At 43.6% G+C, this 19509-nt stretch overlaps 1 protein-coding gene across 1 annotated transcript; it reads right to left on the bottom strand.

Moving 5' to 3' along the window:
• Nucleotides 1–9842: 9842 nt before the first annotated feature.
• Tg (transglutaminase) lies at nucleotides 9843–18818 on the bottom strand. The gene is made up of 10 exons (XM_089592935.1): nucleotides 18406–18818; nucleotides 13428–13777; nucleotides 12930–13062; nucleotides 12037–12266; nucleotides 11652–11965; nucleotides 11310–11579; nucleotides 11160–11239; nucleotides 10909–11053; nucleotides 10531–10837; nucleotides 9843–10452 (listed from the first exon to the last, which is right to left on the bottom strand). The coding sequence occupies exons 1-10, from the start codon at nucleotides 18533–18535 to the stop codon at nucleotides 10150–10152; spliced, it is 2262 nt and encodes a 753-aa protein (XP_089449061.1). The 5' UTR covers nucleotides 18536–18818; the 3' UTR covers nucleotides 9843–10149.
• Nucleotides 18819–19509: the final 691 nt, after the last annotated feature.

Raw genomic sequence — 19509 nt, 5'->3', positions numbered from 1 at the left:
AATATAAATGAATAAATTCACGCAAATAAGGTCTACGGTTATCGATATGGTGGGGATGGTTTTTTTGCATTTTTAACAGTAGTTTTCAAGTGCAAGCTCAATGCTATAAAATAAGAAAAGCAAAAAAAAAAAAAAACCCCATCATTATAAAACATTGAAGAAAAAGCTTGTTTGAATCGAAGAAAAATGATCAATTCGCATAGTTTGTGCCAAAACAAAGTAAATAATACTTAATAGCGATCGAGAGAAAGTAAATTAACGATCCACCGTACAATCGAAGGGAGTCCTTTTCTGTGGTATACAATATATACCTCGAGGAGAGAGAGAGAGAGCGCAAATTTGCATATACCAAGTTAAATCTTCAGTTGTCCTCCTCCGGAAGTTCCGAGCTATTAGCCGGGTGGCATTTAAAACACTGTACCACTCGAGTAAACTTTGCCCGAGAGTTCGCAGCATTTATACCAAAGGCTTAGCCGTGCACACATACGAAAATGGAGTGGGACAAAGGGGAGCATAAAGAGAGGAGGAAAATCCACACCCTTCCCTTATATTATATACTTTTCCCTCGTTGCAATGGCGAATTGTGTATATTATTATACCTGATGTATACCCAGCAAAATATATATTCATCTTGGTGTAGCAGCCAAGTCAACTCGATGAAGCTGCAGTATAGCCCACGGATAATCGTTATAACTTGCTATGTGACGTGCATCAATTGAGCAACAGTACGTAGTATATTGCATCTTATTCAATGTATACTGTTGCGAAAGTGAAGCACTGCTTCGTTATCGAGTCGAAAATGTGTATGCCAAAATGGCAAAAATTCAGAGACGGGGCCCAGAAAGAGGGAGAGCATGCAACCCTGTCTGGGCGCTCGAGTCCAAGCAACTCTGATCCCTCCTGTATTAGGGTACGGCTTATCCCCTCTCTCTCTCTCCCATAAAAACCACCCCCTGTGTACATATATATATACATGAGTAGCAGCGGGAAAGTAGCCCCAATTAGATACGTCACGGGGATTTCGACGTCGGGGTGAAGCCGGAGAGAGAGGAACCGACTACCGGCTGGAATCTCTCCCTCGGGACTACACGAGGAGAAGGTGGATAAGGAGAAAAGGAGGGCTCTCGCAAAACGGCGCGGCCCGGAGATTTTCGGTCTCCCTGCACCGGGCGCTGCTACATCTATATGTACGTGGGTACATGTATATGTATAAAATACGAGTTTTCTTAATTTCTTATTCCATCGGAGGGCTCAGCTCCGAGATTTATGAGCAAGCTTTTTCCGGCCTATTATGACGTATCCTGAGAAACATTTTCCCCTTTCTATATACACCCCCACCCCCATCCCCCCTGATGCCATCCATTCGACGATCAATTCCTCAAATTAAATTGTATAAATTGGGACGTACATAGGTAAATATTGTTTTGACAAATCGATACACGATAATAAGTATCAATATAATGGGCTTCAACGCGTTTACACCATAGTGTATACAGTTAAGTGGAAAAGCCTTTGTTTCGTTCGGATCGTTGTACATATATATAATATATAGGTATGCAGGTATAATATATATATATATCGTAACTAATGTAAGGCAAAGTGAGGTACTTACGAGCAATTTTCCAAACAAAACGAGCTCATAATGCACGGCTCCATGTATATATACATACATGTATATGTAGGCGTACCCATACCTATGTATATATTTATGTGAGAAACGAGGTCCAATTTTTCATCCCTCGAGGCTTGTAATTTATTCCACATCGGTATACATATATATATACACATATTTATAAGGTATATTATATATACACAGAGGCTCCACGTATTATGATGTATAGGTATGTATAAACATGCATAATGCTACCAAGAATAAGATGTGTGTGTGTGTGTGTATACACCCGCTCGTTTATCACAATAGAATTTCTTCATCGATTCCGGAAAAGAGAGAGAGAGAGAGGGACATTAGTTTGCGTCACTGTTGCTTTTGCTCCATTATACAACATATATATGTATGTATACATACCTATACCTGCTATTATACACGGAAAGTTATGATTTTTCCGCGAAGGGTTCATTGTGTAGGCATAGGTGGATGCTTGCATTTCGCTATGGCAAAGTACCCCCTGGGAGAGTCCTCTTTTGGTTGCACAAAGTACCTTATACCTATACATATGCGGAGGCGGTGTATAAGAGACTCGACGATGAAACGGCTCTTACGCACCTAATCGCGATATCACGGTGAGGACGAAGGAGACGATGATGACGAAAGTAAAGAGACGGTGTACGTAGGTATATGGGTAACGAATGGTATATAGATGTGCCGGTAGATTAGGCCTCGCCTCGAGCGTGAAAATCTGAGAAAGTCGAGAAAGAGAGCAAAGGGGATAGAAAGAAATAAGGGGGGGGCGGGGGGAGGCACACGTATGTATATACAACGTAGGAGCGGAGAGAGCCCATTACTTTGGGAGATTACGGCCAAAGTGACTGGCTACAGCCAGGGGTTGTCGCAATTAGGGTGGGTTTACGCGAGGGGCGGACCCTACTCTCTCCTTTACTCTCTTCTTCTTCTTTTGCCTCGTATATATAGTGGTAGTTGTGCGTGTTTTTTACCTTATATCTATACGTAGCTGTACACACATATAGCACACGCAGAGGTAGCTTCCGATGGATAAATGTCACGCGCACACGCATATACGCGGGAACAAGGAGAAGAGAAAAATGGTCGCGCTGCGTGTATGTAGCGTACAATACATCATATACGGGAATAATGTTATCATTGGGTGTACGTACGCATAATGTATTGTAATTGTTGTGGTGTATTATTACCGAGAGTTGCGAGGGAGGGTGTATACCTAAGCGGGGGTCTACAAGGTATATACACCATAATGTAACGCTGCAACAAAGACAAATTGAGCTGTTAAAATATATTAGTTTGATTTCCAAGAGATTTATACTCGTGCGGAGAGTTGATGGAAAATAGAAGAGAACGAGCAAAGTATTTAGTATAGTTATAAGTACTCGAATTGGGAAAAGCATAGATTTTTATACTCGGTGTGGGTTTCAGCGATACCTATAGGTATATTTCCTCGGCCGAACGATCGTATATATATATACGGATTAGGGGCGTTTATGCATGGTATACACAAGTATACGTATTGTTGACGATGACTTGATTGGGCGTGGTATTGTAACGTTCGAGTGTGTGTACAATGGTATGGCTGGGAGCTCCTAAATGGAATAATATATACTACTCGGGACTCTATAAATGCAATGACGTTATCTATACAATCGTGATGCGCGCAGTGCAGCTTTGGATCTATTGGGAAACGTGTACTCGCTTGATACTTCATCGCGATGTATACATATACTTCAGCTTAACTTATCAAGACTTGGGTGAGTGAATAAGGTATGCACCTATACAAGATGATCGCGCGTATACTTTTGATTTTAGAGGAAAAAAAAAAAAGAAAGAAAAATGCTATTGTTTGTATCAGCAAGAAAAGTGTGCACGAAGCAATACACACATACTATTTAATGGAGGACGGAACGGCAAATCAGTTGTATAGTGAAGAGAGGATGGGTACAACGCGACAAGATAATGTAGGTTCTCAGTTTGGAACTTACACAGCAAGTAACGAGCCCAGCATCAGCCAGTACTGGCAACTCACCCTATCTTCCTCCTCTCTTGGCTCGTGGACCACAATAATGGATTGATATACCTATTTGGCTCCGGGTGTAGGAAAAGGGGGCTATACCCGTGTATGTGCATCATCAGACCGCAGGGGTGTCACTCACTAAGTCAGTCAGTCAGTTATGTATAATACCTATATAGGCACACAAAGTGAGCCCGTTGAAGGAAAACGGGGAGGGTGCATGGGTAATGAGTCTGCCAGCGCCATTCCTCCTCCCTCTCTCTCTCTCTCTCTCTCTCTTGCTTTCCGCGAATCATCCCTCGAGCTACATCCGTATACGCAAGTATACCCTGCATACTCTCATCGTCTCTCTCTATCTTTAGCTCATCTGTACAATACACATGCACGCACACAATGTTACACCACATATCAACGATACGCCTATAGCGAGTCTGTGGGAGCTGCACACTTTCTCCTCATCCGTTTATCTCGATGGGCTTTTTTTTTTATTTTTTTTTTTTTTTATTACGGCGCAGAGCAAGGAGAGGTAAAAAGAGAGCAGCGAAAAACGAGGGAGAGAAATTTCCTCCGCGGCGCTTGAAGAAGAGAGGAGAGCTCCATATAGGTATACCAGACTCGTGTGGGTACATACATCTGCTGTATGTACGTATAGAATACTCGCTTCGTAAAAAGTTTCGAGCTTCCGTGCGTCCTGAGCTATATATACACGGGGGATGTACGAGTTACTTGAATTTTAACGCGTTTGCTCGTCGATACGGACCTTGAGTGCAGGGGGCTTCTTGTTACATCGCCTCTGAAGTAATTGAAGCGTATAAAAAGCAAAAGAGAGAGAGAGAGAGAGGGAAAGCACTCGTGGGCTATCAAATTTATATAGATAGAGAATTTTTCTGCTTTCATCGTATACTATCTGTGTATTGATCGCCATAAGAGAAATAAATTAATCTTGTCCCACACTCGTGGAAACGTGTATGATATACGCAAACAGACAAGGAGACAAAATCCACCCTCTTTCGTACAGAGCAAACAGAGCGAGAAACGATCGACTAGGCAAAGTTATATTTTAATACAGGACACGTCGGTGGGGAGGGGGGATGAACTGTCATCTACATGTATGCGTCAAACTATTTGCGCTGGGGAATCCCTGGGTAAATAGCTCCTTCCGATGATCCCCTGTATATCTGTACACACGTATTACATATGCACACTTTGCTGGGGTTACTTAGTACCACGTGTATTAGGTATAACACGTATTAGTGAGTTGGTGTATATATATGGGAGCTAACATTTTTCGAGTAGGTATCGACTTTGTGGGTGATGGGTGTCGCGCAGAGAGGGTGCAAAAGGGGATACCGCGTCCTCACTTTTTTTTTTTTTTTTTTTTTACACCGATGGTGTTTACTTTTCCAAGTAATTAGCATAAAACCGCAGCTGCTGCTTACAGCATGTACATTCTGTGCTACAGAGTAACTATACGCATGTAAACTCCGTAAAGTGTGACTGCACGCGTTTTCTCGGTCACACGTTGTGTACAAATATACAGGGGCGGGGTGGAGGGGGTGCATGACATACACTCGGAGCTTTGGTTGAAATAATTGCCCTAATCCGATTACGAAACAAAGCCGAGGGTAAAATGTGTACATACATATATATATAAATGGTAACCGGGAAAATTTAATGGGCGGGGGTGTAAAATATACAGATGAAAAGGTTGACGCTTATGGCCCTCTACGGCAAGCTGTTTCTCGCTCGTATATCATATACCGCATACCCCGATGGGCCCTACATCGATTATTAATCTATTTGTCTCTTGAAATCCCTACTGCGTATGCGAGCACGGACAAACGAAACACGCAAGCGTCTTTTTTTTCTTTTTCACGCAATATATAATGTAGGTAGAGATGTCACGAGTTGGCAGAGATTTCAGTTGAATTAATAAATTGTACCTAAATGTTTTTTATGTTTAAATTTTTATTAAATTACATATAAGAGAAAAGCTCAACATTGAAAATGTAAATTTGAATCAAATATTCAATCAAAACGGGTGCATGGGGGGGGGGTGGGAAAAAGGAACGGAGGACGCAATATCGGGTCCTGTCGCGTATCCGCGGAGGATGAGCCGTATCAAAAGCGTGCACGGGCAGCTGGTGCAAACGAGTATTGAAAGAAAAAAAAAAAAAAAAAAAAAGATTTCGGTGTCAGCGCGCCAGCGGAATAATATTCGTTGCATTTGAACGGGAAGTTTCAATAAAAAGAAAGCCACGCCGCTGGGCGCAAGCTGTTTCTTCCCGCGGACACTGTTTTCCTTATGAGCTTCGAGAAAATTGCTTCTCTCCGGCTGCACACTTTATTTTTTATCTTTTCGATCTTATCTCTCGTGACTTTTACCATTGGGTTTTTATGTACGATTATTTACAATTGTTTTTTTAAATATTCTTATCATCCGAGCGGTGAAAAAAAATAGAACTGCCAATTGGTTGAGAGGGGAGTAATTAACCAATGAGATGTAGTATGAAAATAATCAGCCTGACACTTACACCTTCGTTAAATAATAAATACTCGTCTAAGGCATGCACGTTTGAAACATAACGTACGCCATCTATTGAACCGCCTTGGAGTATGTGCGGGCATCTCTCTCAACGGGTAAGGAAATCTGTAACGGACGAGCAAAATAGTATAGCAAATAGTATGGCTGATTTTAGGTTTGATCTCTACGGCAAAAAATTTATATGTATGCGTCAATTAAAGTTTATTATAAAATGCATTGTATATCGTGTGAATAAGCGTTTTAAATAAATGATATACACCAAATCGACGGTTCATCACTTTGTAAACCAGTTTTACTGCGTAGATTGAACAACTGTTTTTTTTTCTCATGCAATTTTGGCGCTGAATTTGTCTGTAAGGTACCAAACATGTCTGTGGAGGAGGTTTCACATCCTGTCGTCTTCTTTAATGATTTGTATAAATCTGGCTAAATATATATGGTATATTAATGGGTTGTTCGAGTTATTTTTCTAATGTCTATCAACTCATAGCTATGATGAAAAACCCACTTGGATTTAAAGTGCACATGTACAGATGCACAAGTGACGTTATATGAGCACCAACTGCTCAAGTACACCTAGCTATAATATATGATATAAACGTAGTATAATAGTACGAGATACCGCCTGCTGTCCACATCAGAAAGAGGGAGAGCATCAAGATCCCATGTCCCCGGTTGAGTGTTGGTATATAAGTATATGTGTTACACACAAGGTCCACGTGAGAATTCGTTAAAAATGAGTTTTAAACGAGCCATTGTGTTACCGATTTCTCTCCCCGCAGCAGCATCTCTTTTCTGTCCTCGACAGCAGCAACGAGACAATCATCGCTCATTCGGAAACGGCTCCCAACAACCACCACCCAAGTAAGTATATATATAGGTATATACCTATAAGACGAGAGTATAAACGAGCCAACCAATGCACACCTTTTAATGCCCCCTCCTAATCCGGCTCCATTGAAATCGAAATACCGGTAAATAGCCGGAGCGCGCGCGCGCGCGCACACACGTCAACCGAGCGACACGCCGTTAGCACAGCCCATAAACCATATCGCGCCCATTTCCCCGAAATCCGAGTAATGTGCCCACACACGTACAACTACATACCTACGAGGGGTTGTATAGTGGTAGAACGAGCCCATAAACACCAAGGTGACTTTTTTTCCTCTCCTCTTTATATTGTATAATATAATGGCGGTGGTGGATGGGTGCGATGCTATAACCCTGGAAAATAAAATTAAATAAAAAAAAAAAAAAAAAAATTTTTATACGGTGGTATAGGTGGGCACAGTATATTTATAATAAAAGAAGGAGGAAGGGGAGGCGATAATTTTGATGAATACCCCCGACACGGCCCAGTGTATATTGTACCCTATAACACGTACAAGCCCCCGTGGCCCTGCTCGACAAAATATAAAAAGGAATGTTGGTTTTGCCCAACGCAACATGTATATGTATGGTTATTTTCGATGAGGTGTGTGTAGCGAACCTATGTACATATATACGTATAGGTATATAATGGGATGGGCCCACTCTCGGGTGTTGATGCATGGCGCTTAGCGGGGGGTGCCACGCACGATATGGGTATCTCTCTTTCGTTTCAAATGAGAGAAAAGGGGGTTAAATTTCGTGCAGTGGGTATATATATACATATATCAACAACACAATATAATATGCGCAATGGGGCAGGTAGAGCTGACGTAGACCCCCGTGGACACTAGGCGCGGACCACGTATAGGCCCCGCTACGCGTCCATCACGCGTCAAAGTTTTATGTATTTAGACGTATCCTCCGTGTATCCTCATTTTTCTTACTCCTCCTTGCTACCTCTGCTTCTCAATATATGTATACCATATCACGTGGGGGTATACCGATATGTAACACTGCTGCTGCTGGGTTGCGCTTTTTTTTACGCACGTATACATACACGGGCCACCGCCTCTTTTTGCCTCTTTTGTTCTATATTCTAAAGTATGTTTTGTACATCTCCAGACGAAAGACACGTTAGTCTCCGAGCGGGGATGGCCCATCTTTTCTAACTCGATTGGATTTTTCTTTTTACTTCATGCGTTGATCTTTTATTTTTACATTTCTCTCGGTACAGTGTACGATCGTTGTTGTACCGGTGTCAGTTTAAGCCAATTTTTTTTTTTTCAAGTACTTGTACGCGTGCGATTCAAATATCCATCAGAGTCGATCAAAGATCAAACATGGCACGCAATAATTAATACACACGAGTCGTTTCCGAGAGCTGACGTAAGTGGACTAATGAAAGTCGAGAGATGGACGGCGGGTCATTTGTTTGCACGAGGCAGAGGCAACGCAACATTTTTTTTTCCCTTAAACATCATGAGTTCATTACGGGATCGATTAATCACGTTAATCCTCGGTTTTTTTTACTGTGGCTTGTCCCCTATACATATATAGGTATGTTCGTACGCGTATGGTTACACATTCCAATAATCCTCAACCTTATGAAATCCTTACGATACCAAAATGTGTAGTTACGAGCAAACATCAACTTGACATATTATTTATAATTGAGAGCATTTTATATACTTGTAGGGCGAGCCCCACAATAACTTACCATAGATATATAATTATGGATAAATTACAGGTGCGCCGTACCGGCCATTACAGGAGCACTTACCGGCGTCCTTCCATTGTGCGCGCGTTAAAAAAGAAAAGCGCTCCACGCCCGTGTACAGCCGCAACACAATAGGAGCTCGTCTTATCTGTCCTCCGGAGGCGAACGGAAGGAGTACACGTTACTTTTACAGAACACGTATGTATACATACGTTGCAAAAGAGGATTCGAGTGCAATATACCAGTACTACGACGCGTATACCTATGTACATTTACAAGGAGGAGGAGGAGAAGATGCGCAGTAGATGATGATACATGGGGGGCCATCAGCGTGTGGTCCCATCATCGTTGTCGTGCCTGCACTGTACGCACACATCCTATATAAATTCTTTGAGTGATCGACGACGCGCTACTCAAGAGAGCCTCGTATATTGCACGTGTTATTCGTTCGAAGAGCGATGAATTTTTTTATGGTAATATATATATATTTATATGCCTCCTCCGCTGCCATCGATCACCGCGATATTTGTTTAGTCGCCCTCGCGCGTCCATCTATTATTATTATTACACCTTGACTGATACGAATTTTGTCCGTTCGTGTAACAGGCAAATCGCATAACGCAAAACGCCAGTGCTACGTTATACTAGAGTTGCTGAATGAGCTCACTCTTATTATGCAGATGGATGCATTATACGTACGCGTGATACAAAAAGCAACGGTATATCAAGGGGCATGTGGATACGTTATTTTTTTATTTTTTATTTTCGATCCGCGTTCTCGCGCTCGCGGTTTTAAAAGTGACGCGACGCGCCGCCGAATCGCTGATTTACGCGGAGTAATTAGGCCTGAAGTAATCAAGTTTATTCATGAGCCAATTAGACGACGCCTCCGATCTGCTCCTCTTGTTTTCTTTTTCGAAACTTGCGTCCTCGATTCTCCCAGTGCCTCCCCATTTCTCTCGCTTTACATACATCACTGCGATTTATTCAACGAATCGTCGTTTTATTTTTATCGTAAACTGATGGGATCGATTTTTTAAAAATTTTCCCTCGTTTAATTTACAAAATTTTATGTATTTCCATACTTAAGCCTATATGCACTGCGTTAAAATCGGCGTTAGTTTACATAAATAATATCTACATAATACTATATATTTTTCATTTTCGTTGGAATTGTATAAATAAAAACGTAGCACGTATACGCGCGTACAAAATGGGTTAATGAAACGTAAAAAAATAATAATCTCTTGGCCAATAGTTGCGCGAAATGTACAACAGTGGAATGAACTTCCAGGTGCGTGATTTTTGGCAGCAAACAAAAAAAAAAAGAATAAAATAAAATAAAAATACATTGGTTTGTTCTACTCTCGCCTGACGTACGGCCTCGGTTGCACCGTAAAGTTGACAAAACCGTCGACGTCGTCGAGTTCCTTGGAGTAAAATTTCGCGGCTATCGTGGCTCTGCCCTCGTACTCGGGGTACATCGAGAACCGACAGACCGCCTCGGCACCGACCTCCACGTTCTCGGTGAGCTTGAGCTTTATCTGCTCCCTCAAGCCCGGGCCCTCGATGAGGAACTTGCCCCGCCTCAACGGGATCGGCAGCGGGTTCGTGAAACGCGCCACCGCCTCGAGCAGCTCACCGGCACATGGCTCGTTCTCCAACTTTTAATGCAAACCAAAAAAAAAAAAAAAATAACCGTTGTAGTTTTTGAAAAAAAGGGGACGAGAGATGGTGCTCACCTCGATCCTTATGTCGGGCTTCCTGACGCGAAAGTCGTCCTGCGCAAAGTACTCGAAATTCGTGTCCTTGACGGTGGCGAGGCAGGATATGTTGAAGGCGCCCTGGTCGAGCAGCCGCGGCCCATACTCGTCCCAGGACACCTCGAGTCGCACCTCGTCCGTCTGGCCGGGTCTGATGAAACGCTCGCTGTCCGACCGCTTGACCGCGTCGCCCACTCGGCCCGTGTACGTGACCACTTCCACGCGCAGTATCACCGACACCTGGTACGTTTGCGAGTAGCTGTGGTTCTTTATCACCAGCACGACGCTGCGGTGGAGTGAGGGCAACGAAATTTTCATGTTCATTACCTCGTTTGAGAATTGAAAGGTTTGTTATACCTGAAGGGCTGGCCGATCACGATGTCGTCCCTCAGCTCAAAGTTGAACATTATGTCGTTGAACTCCTCGTTGAGGTAGTAACGGCTGAACAGCGACTCGCTCTGCCGCAGCGCCTTCAGCATGGCAGCCCGCTCTTCGTCCGACTCTACGTATTTTTTGAAAGTAAGCAACATCCGTCAGGCGCGCGTTTCGAATTAAAAAAAAAAAAAAAACATATCCCAACCGCGTCGCTCCCGTGTCTGTATACTTACTCTCCGGGTACTTGTACGTGTGCGTTATATCCTCGCGTTCCCAGCTACCGACCGCCTTCGTACTTATGTTCTGTCCGATTCTATAGAAACAATGTAAAGCTTATATTTATAGGGCACCATTGGTGTGGGTAAAAAAACAAAGCACCTTACCCGTAAATGTCCTTCCGCACAAGCTTGAGCGGCTGGGAGGGTCCGTTGTATCTCCAGAAGACCTTGTCGGCGTTGACCTCGGCAAAGACGAAGCCGTTGTCGTAGGGACGGTGTACGTCGGCGCGTTTGACGGCGGCCACGGAAGCCGGGCCGAGCCGGTAGGCGTCCTCGCTCAGCTCCTGGGGAGTGGCGTCGATCACCTGCCAGCCGTGGCAGTCGGCCGTCAGGTCCAGTCTCTTCATCCACACCTCGTTCCAGACGTGAAAGTTCCTGGTGGACCAACAACGACAGACGATAAACATAACCTCCACAACCGAGATACCCTTTCACACCATCACCCACCATATGGAGTCACTGTTGAGCTCTTCCATGATCTTGCCGTCCTCGTCGACAAAGTAGTCGACCGTGAGGCTGTTTTGGGTGTCGTGGGCGCTCGAGTAGTTGGTGACGACTCGACAGGGCAGGCCGAGGGTTCGGCAGACGGTGGCGAGGACACCGGCAAACACCCAACACTGGCCGTACTTGACGGGCCTCCTCGTCTGGTAGTACTGCTGGAGGATCTTTTGCGAGCCCATCCACTGGGACGGCTGCGTGCCCCCGGAAAAGTCCTCGGTCCAGTTGCCCATCACCACGCCGTAGTCGTCGGGCGAGTTGACCTGTACCATGGGAGGAGAGTTAATGTGATTTCTCGATGGGCAAAGTTGTAAAAAATATACTTATGACTCACCGCAGCCGAGAGAACACGGGTGACAACGACGGGGTCGTTGCGAGCGGATATCCGGACCTTTCCCACGTTCGTTATCATGTGGAGGGCACAGTCGAGTATGTCCGTCTCGAATTGCGAGTACTTCCACACGGACGGTCTCATCCGGTTGCCGGTGCCTCGCCATATGAGGCCGGTGTCCGCCAAAACGTACTCCTGGCGCTCCGACTCGTTTCCCAAGTACACCAAGTCCTCTGAAATGCGTCCGATTGTCATACACTGTCTTTTACCTATTGTGCAAACGAGGCGATTCGTTTGCATATAATAAACCCCTCGCCAGAGTAATTGATCTCTGGTGGCGTCGATTTGCATTTCGAATGACAGCTCGAAGGTTTTACTTGTGGTAATGAGACGAGCCGTCACACAAAAGTACATGCAAGCATAACATAAATGCACACTTTTAAGTTTGTTACGCTCAAACAATCGATGGCGCATTTACGTACAATAGTGCACGATATTAGATATAAAATGGCACACCGGTTCTAATGGCTTCCAATCAATTTCTTTTGTTTAGCAATAAACGTAATTATTGTCCCGCGTTTCGTATTACTCACGAACGAATGATCTATATAATAGCCATTGCCTTGTGTCCATTTTCACTATCATCATCGTCGCCGTCGTCATCGTCACGAGCTATAAAATAAATATGGTCCTTCTAGCGATGCATTATTTATTCTATTTAATTAAATCACGCGTGACGGCTCGCTTGTAAGGGGGTGGAGTGCACATGTAATACATAAAAATGCAATCAACTAAAACGGTACTATGATGGATGGGTACACGTGTTTATGGCAACGTAAAGATTCTATTTTTCATCACACAAGTATGTAATACATGTATTTATATGTACGACTCACCTCGGCACCAAGGATTGAATATCATGTAAAACGGATGGTCAACGGTGAAACTGACCGCGCCCTCGGAGTCTCGTCTTTTCGTATCAATGTCTATCCGCCACTTTCCGACAATGGCATCCGCTGCCGGAGTAACCTTAGGATCAAAAGTGCACACAAGTATTACGCGCTTATAATTTTTATTCTTATTTTTTTACTCTCGAGCACGTCAAAATCTGAGCTCCATTGTATACGGTCGATTGAATGTAAAAATCGGATACTAATGCAGAGCCAAATTGCAAGAGGGACCATTCTGATTTTGTCGAAAAAAAAACCGAGCTCGTTTTGTTTTTAATGCTGCAAACAAGGGGCTGATGTATGAAAATTCAAGATTGTCACATACGTCACATTCTCGAGGGTTTACATATATATTCATTCATTGAGTATCGGCAAGGTTTAACCACGTAACGTTCAAAAGTACAACTCCCAGTGGCGTGAAAAAGGAAAAGAAACAATACCCACCTTGATCCTGAGTGAGTTGTCGGCGTAGGCCTGGACGACGGTCTGCCAGGCGCCGTCGGACACCTCGTTCGGATGCAAGACGGGGGAGGCGACGAGGGTGCCGTGCCCGTACTGCGGCCTCTCGACACCGTCGAGGGTACACACGATGGACATGCCATCGATGGCGGGGTCGTAGTTGCGCGACAGCGTCAACTCGAGGAGGAAGGACTGGCCGCGACGCACGACCAGCCGGGCTTGGCCGCTCGGCCGATTCGACACCTCGTAGCGCGCGGTGCGGTGGGCCTCCGCGTTCTCCGGCACGCAGTAGTCCACGTGGACGATCGTCAGCACCGATCGCGAGTAGTTCTCCCCTGAAACCCACCGGAGAGAGACAAGTTTTTTTTTTCATTCTGCTCATTGTTTTTCCGTCCTATCGAGTTGTGATGATTAAATTGACATGATGGGTGATGGCTGGGACACTCTCTGGATCACACACGCACACACGCAAGATGACGCTCGATGGATAATCGTGTGATGATGACACTTGTATATGAGCTACTTAGTCTAAGCGATAAAATAATGGTGGAGGAAAAAAAAAGCAAGTAATAACGTGCGCGAAGGTATTTACACTGTGCGGTCATCTCCCGTCGAATGAGCACCGCAAGCGCGTCTTTTCGACTATTTATAAACTTTTTTCTCTCTCTCTCTACTCCTCTCACTTTTTTTCTGTACATAAAAACACCCGGTGCGTACATGTGTAACGCGTGCGCGCACTTGACAGTGAATTATTCAGGAAATACCCGCGCCGATCGTCAAGGAGAACACATTGCACAGGTGCACAGAAACCGGCGTACATCGGTAATCCTACGCAGCTAGCGAAAATATTTCCGCGCATGGATTCGCGGCGATTTGAAATATTCAAACCCCGACGAGGATGTACTTGCGAGTGTACATACACGTAATATACTTATAGCGCAACGAGTGTTCGTATATATTATACTGTTGCAAGAACCGTTTACGATGTATATATAGATAAGAGTCTCTGTACCGAAGCGCCAAAGAGTCCTGCCTCCTCAGCGTAGTAATTATTTGTAATTGTAATTAAATTGTAATCCCCCAGATGTATTTAACTTTGGCGCGCGATAAGATCGCCGTTGTATAACTTTTAACTAAAAAAAAATCGTTTTACGTAACTTCGTTTGCGACAAAGGAAAGCGACACTTTTGGTATGCAACGTCTTAAAAGAAAGAGAGAAGGGGGGGGAAGAGAAAAAACTCACAATAAAACTTGTACGGGAAAGGCTTCCGCCTGCGATCATTGAAGATCCGATAACGATCGTAAAATCGGTAAAACATCTCGGCTGCGACGCAAACTAATAGCCAAAAGCAAAAGAAAAAAACAAAAAAAAAAACAAAAAATGTGTAGCGATCACGGCATAAAGCGGAAAAACCGGTGATAAGCGTCGGCTATTTGAAATTCGCGGCACGTGCGCGTCCGAGAGACTGAGCGCTGCTAAGCTCCTCGGCACGGCTGTACTCTCGTTTTGAACGCATGGGCTTGCAATATGCCGATCCCATATACATGCATTGTTATTTTTGTTATCCAACTCTCTCCTGTGTATACTATCCGCGGGAGTCGGCAAACCTCGCCAACGGGCACACGTGGGCGCGGGTAATGCCGCGGCGATCCGCTCGCCTCCTTTTCTTGCCCCACTTGAACAGCCGCGCCGAGAGCACGGGGGGACAATTAATTTCAAAAATCCGTAGCGGGGAAGGGGAGCTCCTCAAGGCTCTCCTATAGATGGTACCATAAATGGTTCCTGAGCGTATAGGTCACCGTCTAATGCACACAGAGTACTTATACATAGAAAACAGAGGCTCAACTGGTGAGTATCGAGTGGGAGCGCGAGCACACCTGTGCATGTTGTCATCCGTACGGGTATATTATATTTTAGTTTTAATCACTCCCGCGTCGACGACGATGAGGACATTATGTTTATCACGCGCGTGTACCTATACACGTTATGAATTATATCACCGGCTTGAATGACGTCTTCGAGCTGAGAATAATATATTGTCAGCCATATGATTTCCTGTCGCACTACAATGTGTATGTATATCATATATAAATGTAGATGTACGTTTTTATTTGCTAAACTGTCCGCCGTACGATCGAGTTTGCGCAAATTTATGTTTTTCTTCGATTGTGAAGGTAGTGCTCATATATGCACGTACTCGACTGGATTTCCCGATTGTGGGAATAAAAAACCGTTGTCGTATGTTCAGCGATCACTTGTCCATCAAAGTGTGAACAATTTCGTTCCATCCAGTAAAATTGCGAAAATACTTGCCGAAGAGTCATAAAAACAACAGTTCGAGTGTAACGGATGAGAATTGCGTGTCATCGTAAAAATTAATCGATTCCGCTTGAGCTGCTCGACGGATATCGGCAAAATACGTGAGAGACAAAAACACCCACGCACCAACGGCTTCTCGAGTGTGTTTTTCTTGTTTTTTTTTCCCACAGCAAGTGTTTCCCGCGTTTTACGGATCGAAAATTGCGTGCACGCGACTGTCAATTTGAAAAAATTACGCGACCGATTGTATGTACCTTTTACATCGGTAAAACTATATGTCAATCGGTACGATTGTTCCGATTTTCCGCTATTAATCTCAAAACCGTAATCACCTATGCTATTTGTCGCAAGTGATTTACATAGTATACGATATTCGCATTGAAGTCATCATCATCGCCCGATTTATTATTCCCGCGATCGGATGTACACCAAAAAAGGAACATGTCGCACGCGATTAATTGACTATTCGACGAACGATTGAATCCGCGAGTGCCAATGTTGTCACCACAGCTGTAACTGCGTCTATAAATAATATAAAAAAAAAAAAAAAAAAGGAAAAACCCCACCGTCGCAAAGAGAGCGCGTAAATAATCACCTTCTTGCTTTTCGTCGCTTCCGATTTCAGGGTTATACGCGCTCTTTGAGGACAATCGCTTTGAATTTTTCGCGCGAGACCGACAAAACAACAGCCATAGGTACGTACACGTTATAGGTATGACATCATACGGACGAATTCCGCGCATAACAACTATGTAGTAAAAAAGTGGTAATAATAATAATACGTAGGTATTGCGCAATCGAAATATTTCCGAAGGCTCGCCCACTGGGTGATGCACGCGAGGGGAACATACCGCGTATACTATAGAGGAAGATTATGAGGAACGAGCGTATATGTATATAAAAATATTGTGTACACGTAAAAGTGAGATGCGGACGGTCGTGCTTCGATGAGGCTGCGCCTTCTTAACGAAGTCAAGGTCCATTTTGCCCGTGTACACCTATTTGCGTTGCGCGGAAGCTCGACGGGCTTATCGGAAAGTATAAAGATAGTTTTCAAAAAGGAAAAAAAGTCTTAAGAACCCGTAAAATATTTACGAGAAAGTAAATCATCTCTTTTTTTTTTTTTTCACCAAGATATTATTTACTCTGAACCGTTGTCTAGTGAGAATATGGTATTTTTTGTAGTAAGAAAAGCACGTCTTTTCGTATAATAATGACAAATCACGCGGCGTTTATTTCAGGCGTTAAACGTACCGTGTAACGTGTACGCGAAAGCATTTACATCGGCAATAATATTTAGTTGTACGTCGTTTGTCTCTCGGGACCAAGGGTCATTACTATTTCTCGACAAGCGGCGCTAAATTAAACTGGACGTGCCGACGAATCGCTTCTTTTCTGCGTGTGTATACTACGTGCAAGTAAAACAATCCAAGCGAAGCCGCCCACGTTGCACGCGTGTTTTGGCAAATATCGGTACCCTTTAAAAATAGATCGATGCCTTCGTTGGAGCACCACGCCATTATTATTAATCGGTTCAGCGAATCACGCCCTGCACACCCTTTTACGTAAAATAGGTATACATCATATATACCGTTTACAAAAAAAAGCAAATTAAAAAAAAAAATTGCTATGTGTAGAATTTTCTATTTAGGTCCACCACCTTGTAACCGGTGCAAAACTATTTCCAGAATTCAATCGGTTCCGCATCGGCATCCCTCCAGAGTGGCACTTCTCCTATTTTCGCTCCGCTGCGCTCTTCTGCGTAAATTGACAAAAACGCGGTGCTACACGAGGCTGTAAACCGATTCTATTTTCGAGCCAACATCGGCCGCCGCGAAAATTGGTTTTAACGATACTTTCCACCGTTGCTAGCGATGTAGTTTTTTTTTTTTTTTTTTTTTTTTTCATTTCTCGCACGATACGAGGGTGCATCTAATAATACGCGCGAGCTAATTATAGACGAAAATCAGAACGCTTTAATGGAGATTCAAGTTCCCCCTCTCCCCCACCTTATGGCTGATCGTCAGGGGATGCCATTGTTGGAAGCGCGCGTTTCGCAATATTGGAGTGACGATTTCAAACCGTTGACGCGTGTGTTAACAGTTTTTTGGTTTTTGCGGAAAAAAGTAAGAGCGGTTTTCAAAAGTGACGTTTTCGGGAGTGTAGCGCGATAGTTTACCATGTTCTCATTCAAATCTTTGCGTGGGGACGTTTTTTCATCGTGACAAAGTGACCCAGAGAGTACGGAGACACTTGTGTTTTGTTCGACGGTTTTGTATTTAATACGCGGACGGGCGTGAAAATTGACGCGCAGAGTTCGCCTTTTCTTTCGGAGATCGGCAAGGCGATAAGATAATCTATCATCGAGTAGTGAGTCGAACGCTATTAATTGCGCAACAAAATCGGTGGAATTCGTTTGTACAACGTATACACAAGCCTCTTTTTATGAAAATTCATGAGATAAGTGGAAAAAACATGAAGTATACGAATCGCTTGAGCAACCGCTGTGACATTCATTCCTGCAAAAGCCTAAAAATATTTTATTATCGATTGTTCATGCAAAATCGCTAATTGTATTGTATTGCTTTTTTTTTTCTTTTTTTTTTTTTTTTTTTAACTTTTGACCATCGTTGTAAAACTCACCATGAACAGTCAGCTCCGGAGGCTTAGGCAAGCACTCGGGCTTGTTGCAGACCGGCACGACGTTCCTTCCTCGTGGAGGCGGACTCAATAGCAACTTCAACTTGTAACAGCACGACGAACAATTACCCATGATTTTTTTCGTTCTTTTCGCACACAAGTACTCTCTTTCTCTCTCTCTCTCTCTCTTTTACGCTCTCTAGTCTAGTACACCTACTAAAAAAAAAAGGCTAAAGACTACAAACTACTTTCCAAAACACTTCCACCCTCTTACGATTCTCTCGGGGTCCCAGCGATAACGTTCCCACGATCTTCTCATTTTTTGCTTGTCTTTTTCGTAAAAATCAATAAAGTGTTCCCCCTTTTTTTATTTTGCAATTACGTGGACCCGATCTCCGTCGACTAGGCTTGCCAGCGAGCAAATGTGGACTCTCTGTCAGCGCTCCCGATCCATTAGGCGTAGGTAGACCACTGTAGCGCGCGCGTGCACTCCCGCCCATATCTAATACTGTAAGTAGGTACTACGGAATCTCCTCCCGCCCATTGGTAGCAACATCATCTCTTATTTGGCGGCGGGCAGTGACGTTTTTCCGAGAACGCTATACTTGCTATCATCGTTTGATGCTTGAGGACAAAACGAGAGTTGGAGATGGCAACTTGCTTTGCCCGATTTTTTTTTTTTTTTTTTTTTTTTTTTTTTTTTTTTTTTTTCATTTTGGCCTTCGTTTTTTTGTTGTGGAAGAGAGGGAAAGACGGGAATTTCCAAGGTCCATAGGGGCTGTGCTTGGGAGCTTTTGGATGGAGGACATTCACAGAACAGCGTCATCAGTTGTAATTTCATTAGGATTCATGAGTTATTCTTTAGTAACGCACACACTTTTTGAACGGCTAAAGTGTCACTGAAAATGATGAAACGAATGCGAGAACATATGATTCATAGTGTGGATGTTATGGTAGATGTACAATTATCGCGAATCATAAACGCAACAGTTGAGTAATCAAGACTGTAATAAAGCTTATTTTCGATCTACAAACTAAAGTATGAAATAAAAAAAGTATATAATTTCATTTCAACCAACAATTGACTCTTTTTTTTTTTTTTTTTTT

The sequence above is a fragment of the Copidosoma floridanum genome, unplaced genomic scaffold, assembly GCF_036245765.1.
Source record: "Copidosoma floridanum isolate Cflo_tuat_1 unplaced genomic scaffold, Cflo_Japanese_pri ptg000019l, whole genome shotgun sequence".
Classification (NCBI taxonomy): Eukaryota; Metazoa; Arthropoda; class Insecta; order Hymenoptera; family Encyrtidae; genus Copidosoma; species Copidosoma floridanum.
This window is presented reverse-complemented; position numbering and strand designations above follow the sequence as displayed.

Bases quoted from the DNA above. Each gene is read 5' to 3' on its own strand.
- Tg (XM_089592935.1), bottom strand. From the start codon at position 18,535: ATGGGTAATTGTTCGTCGTGCTGTTACAAGTTGAAGTTGCTATTGAGT. The intron at 13,778-18,405 runs GTGAGTTTTACA...GGTGGGTTTCAG, and splicing joins TCCGGAGCTGACTGTTCATG to GGGAGAACTACTCGCGATCG. The intron at 11,240-11,309 runs GTAAGGTGCTTT...TTGTTTCTATAG, and splicing joins GTGCGGAAGGACATTTACGG to AATCGGACAGAACATAAGTA.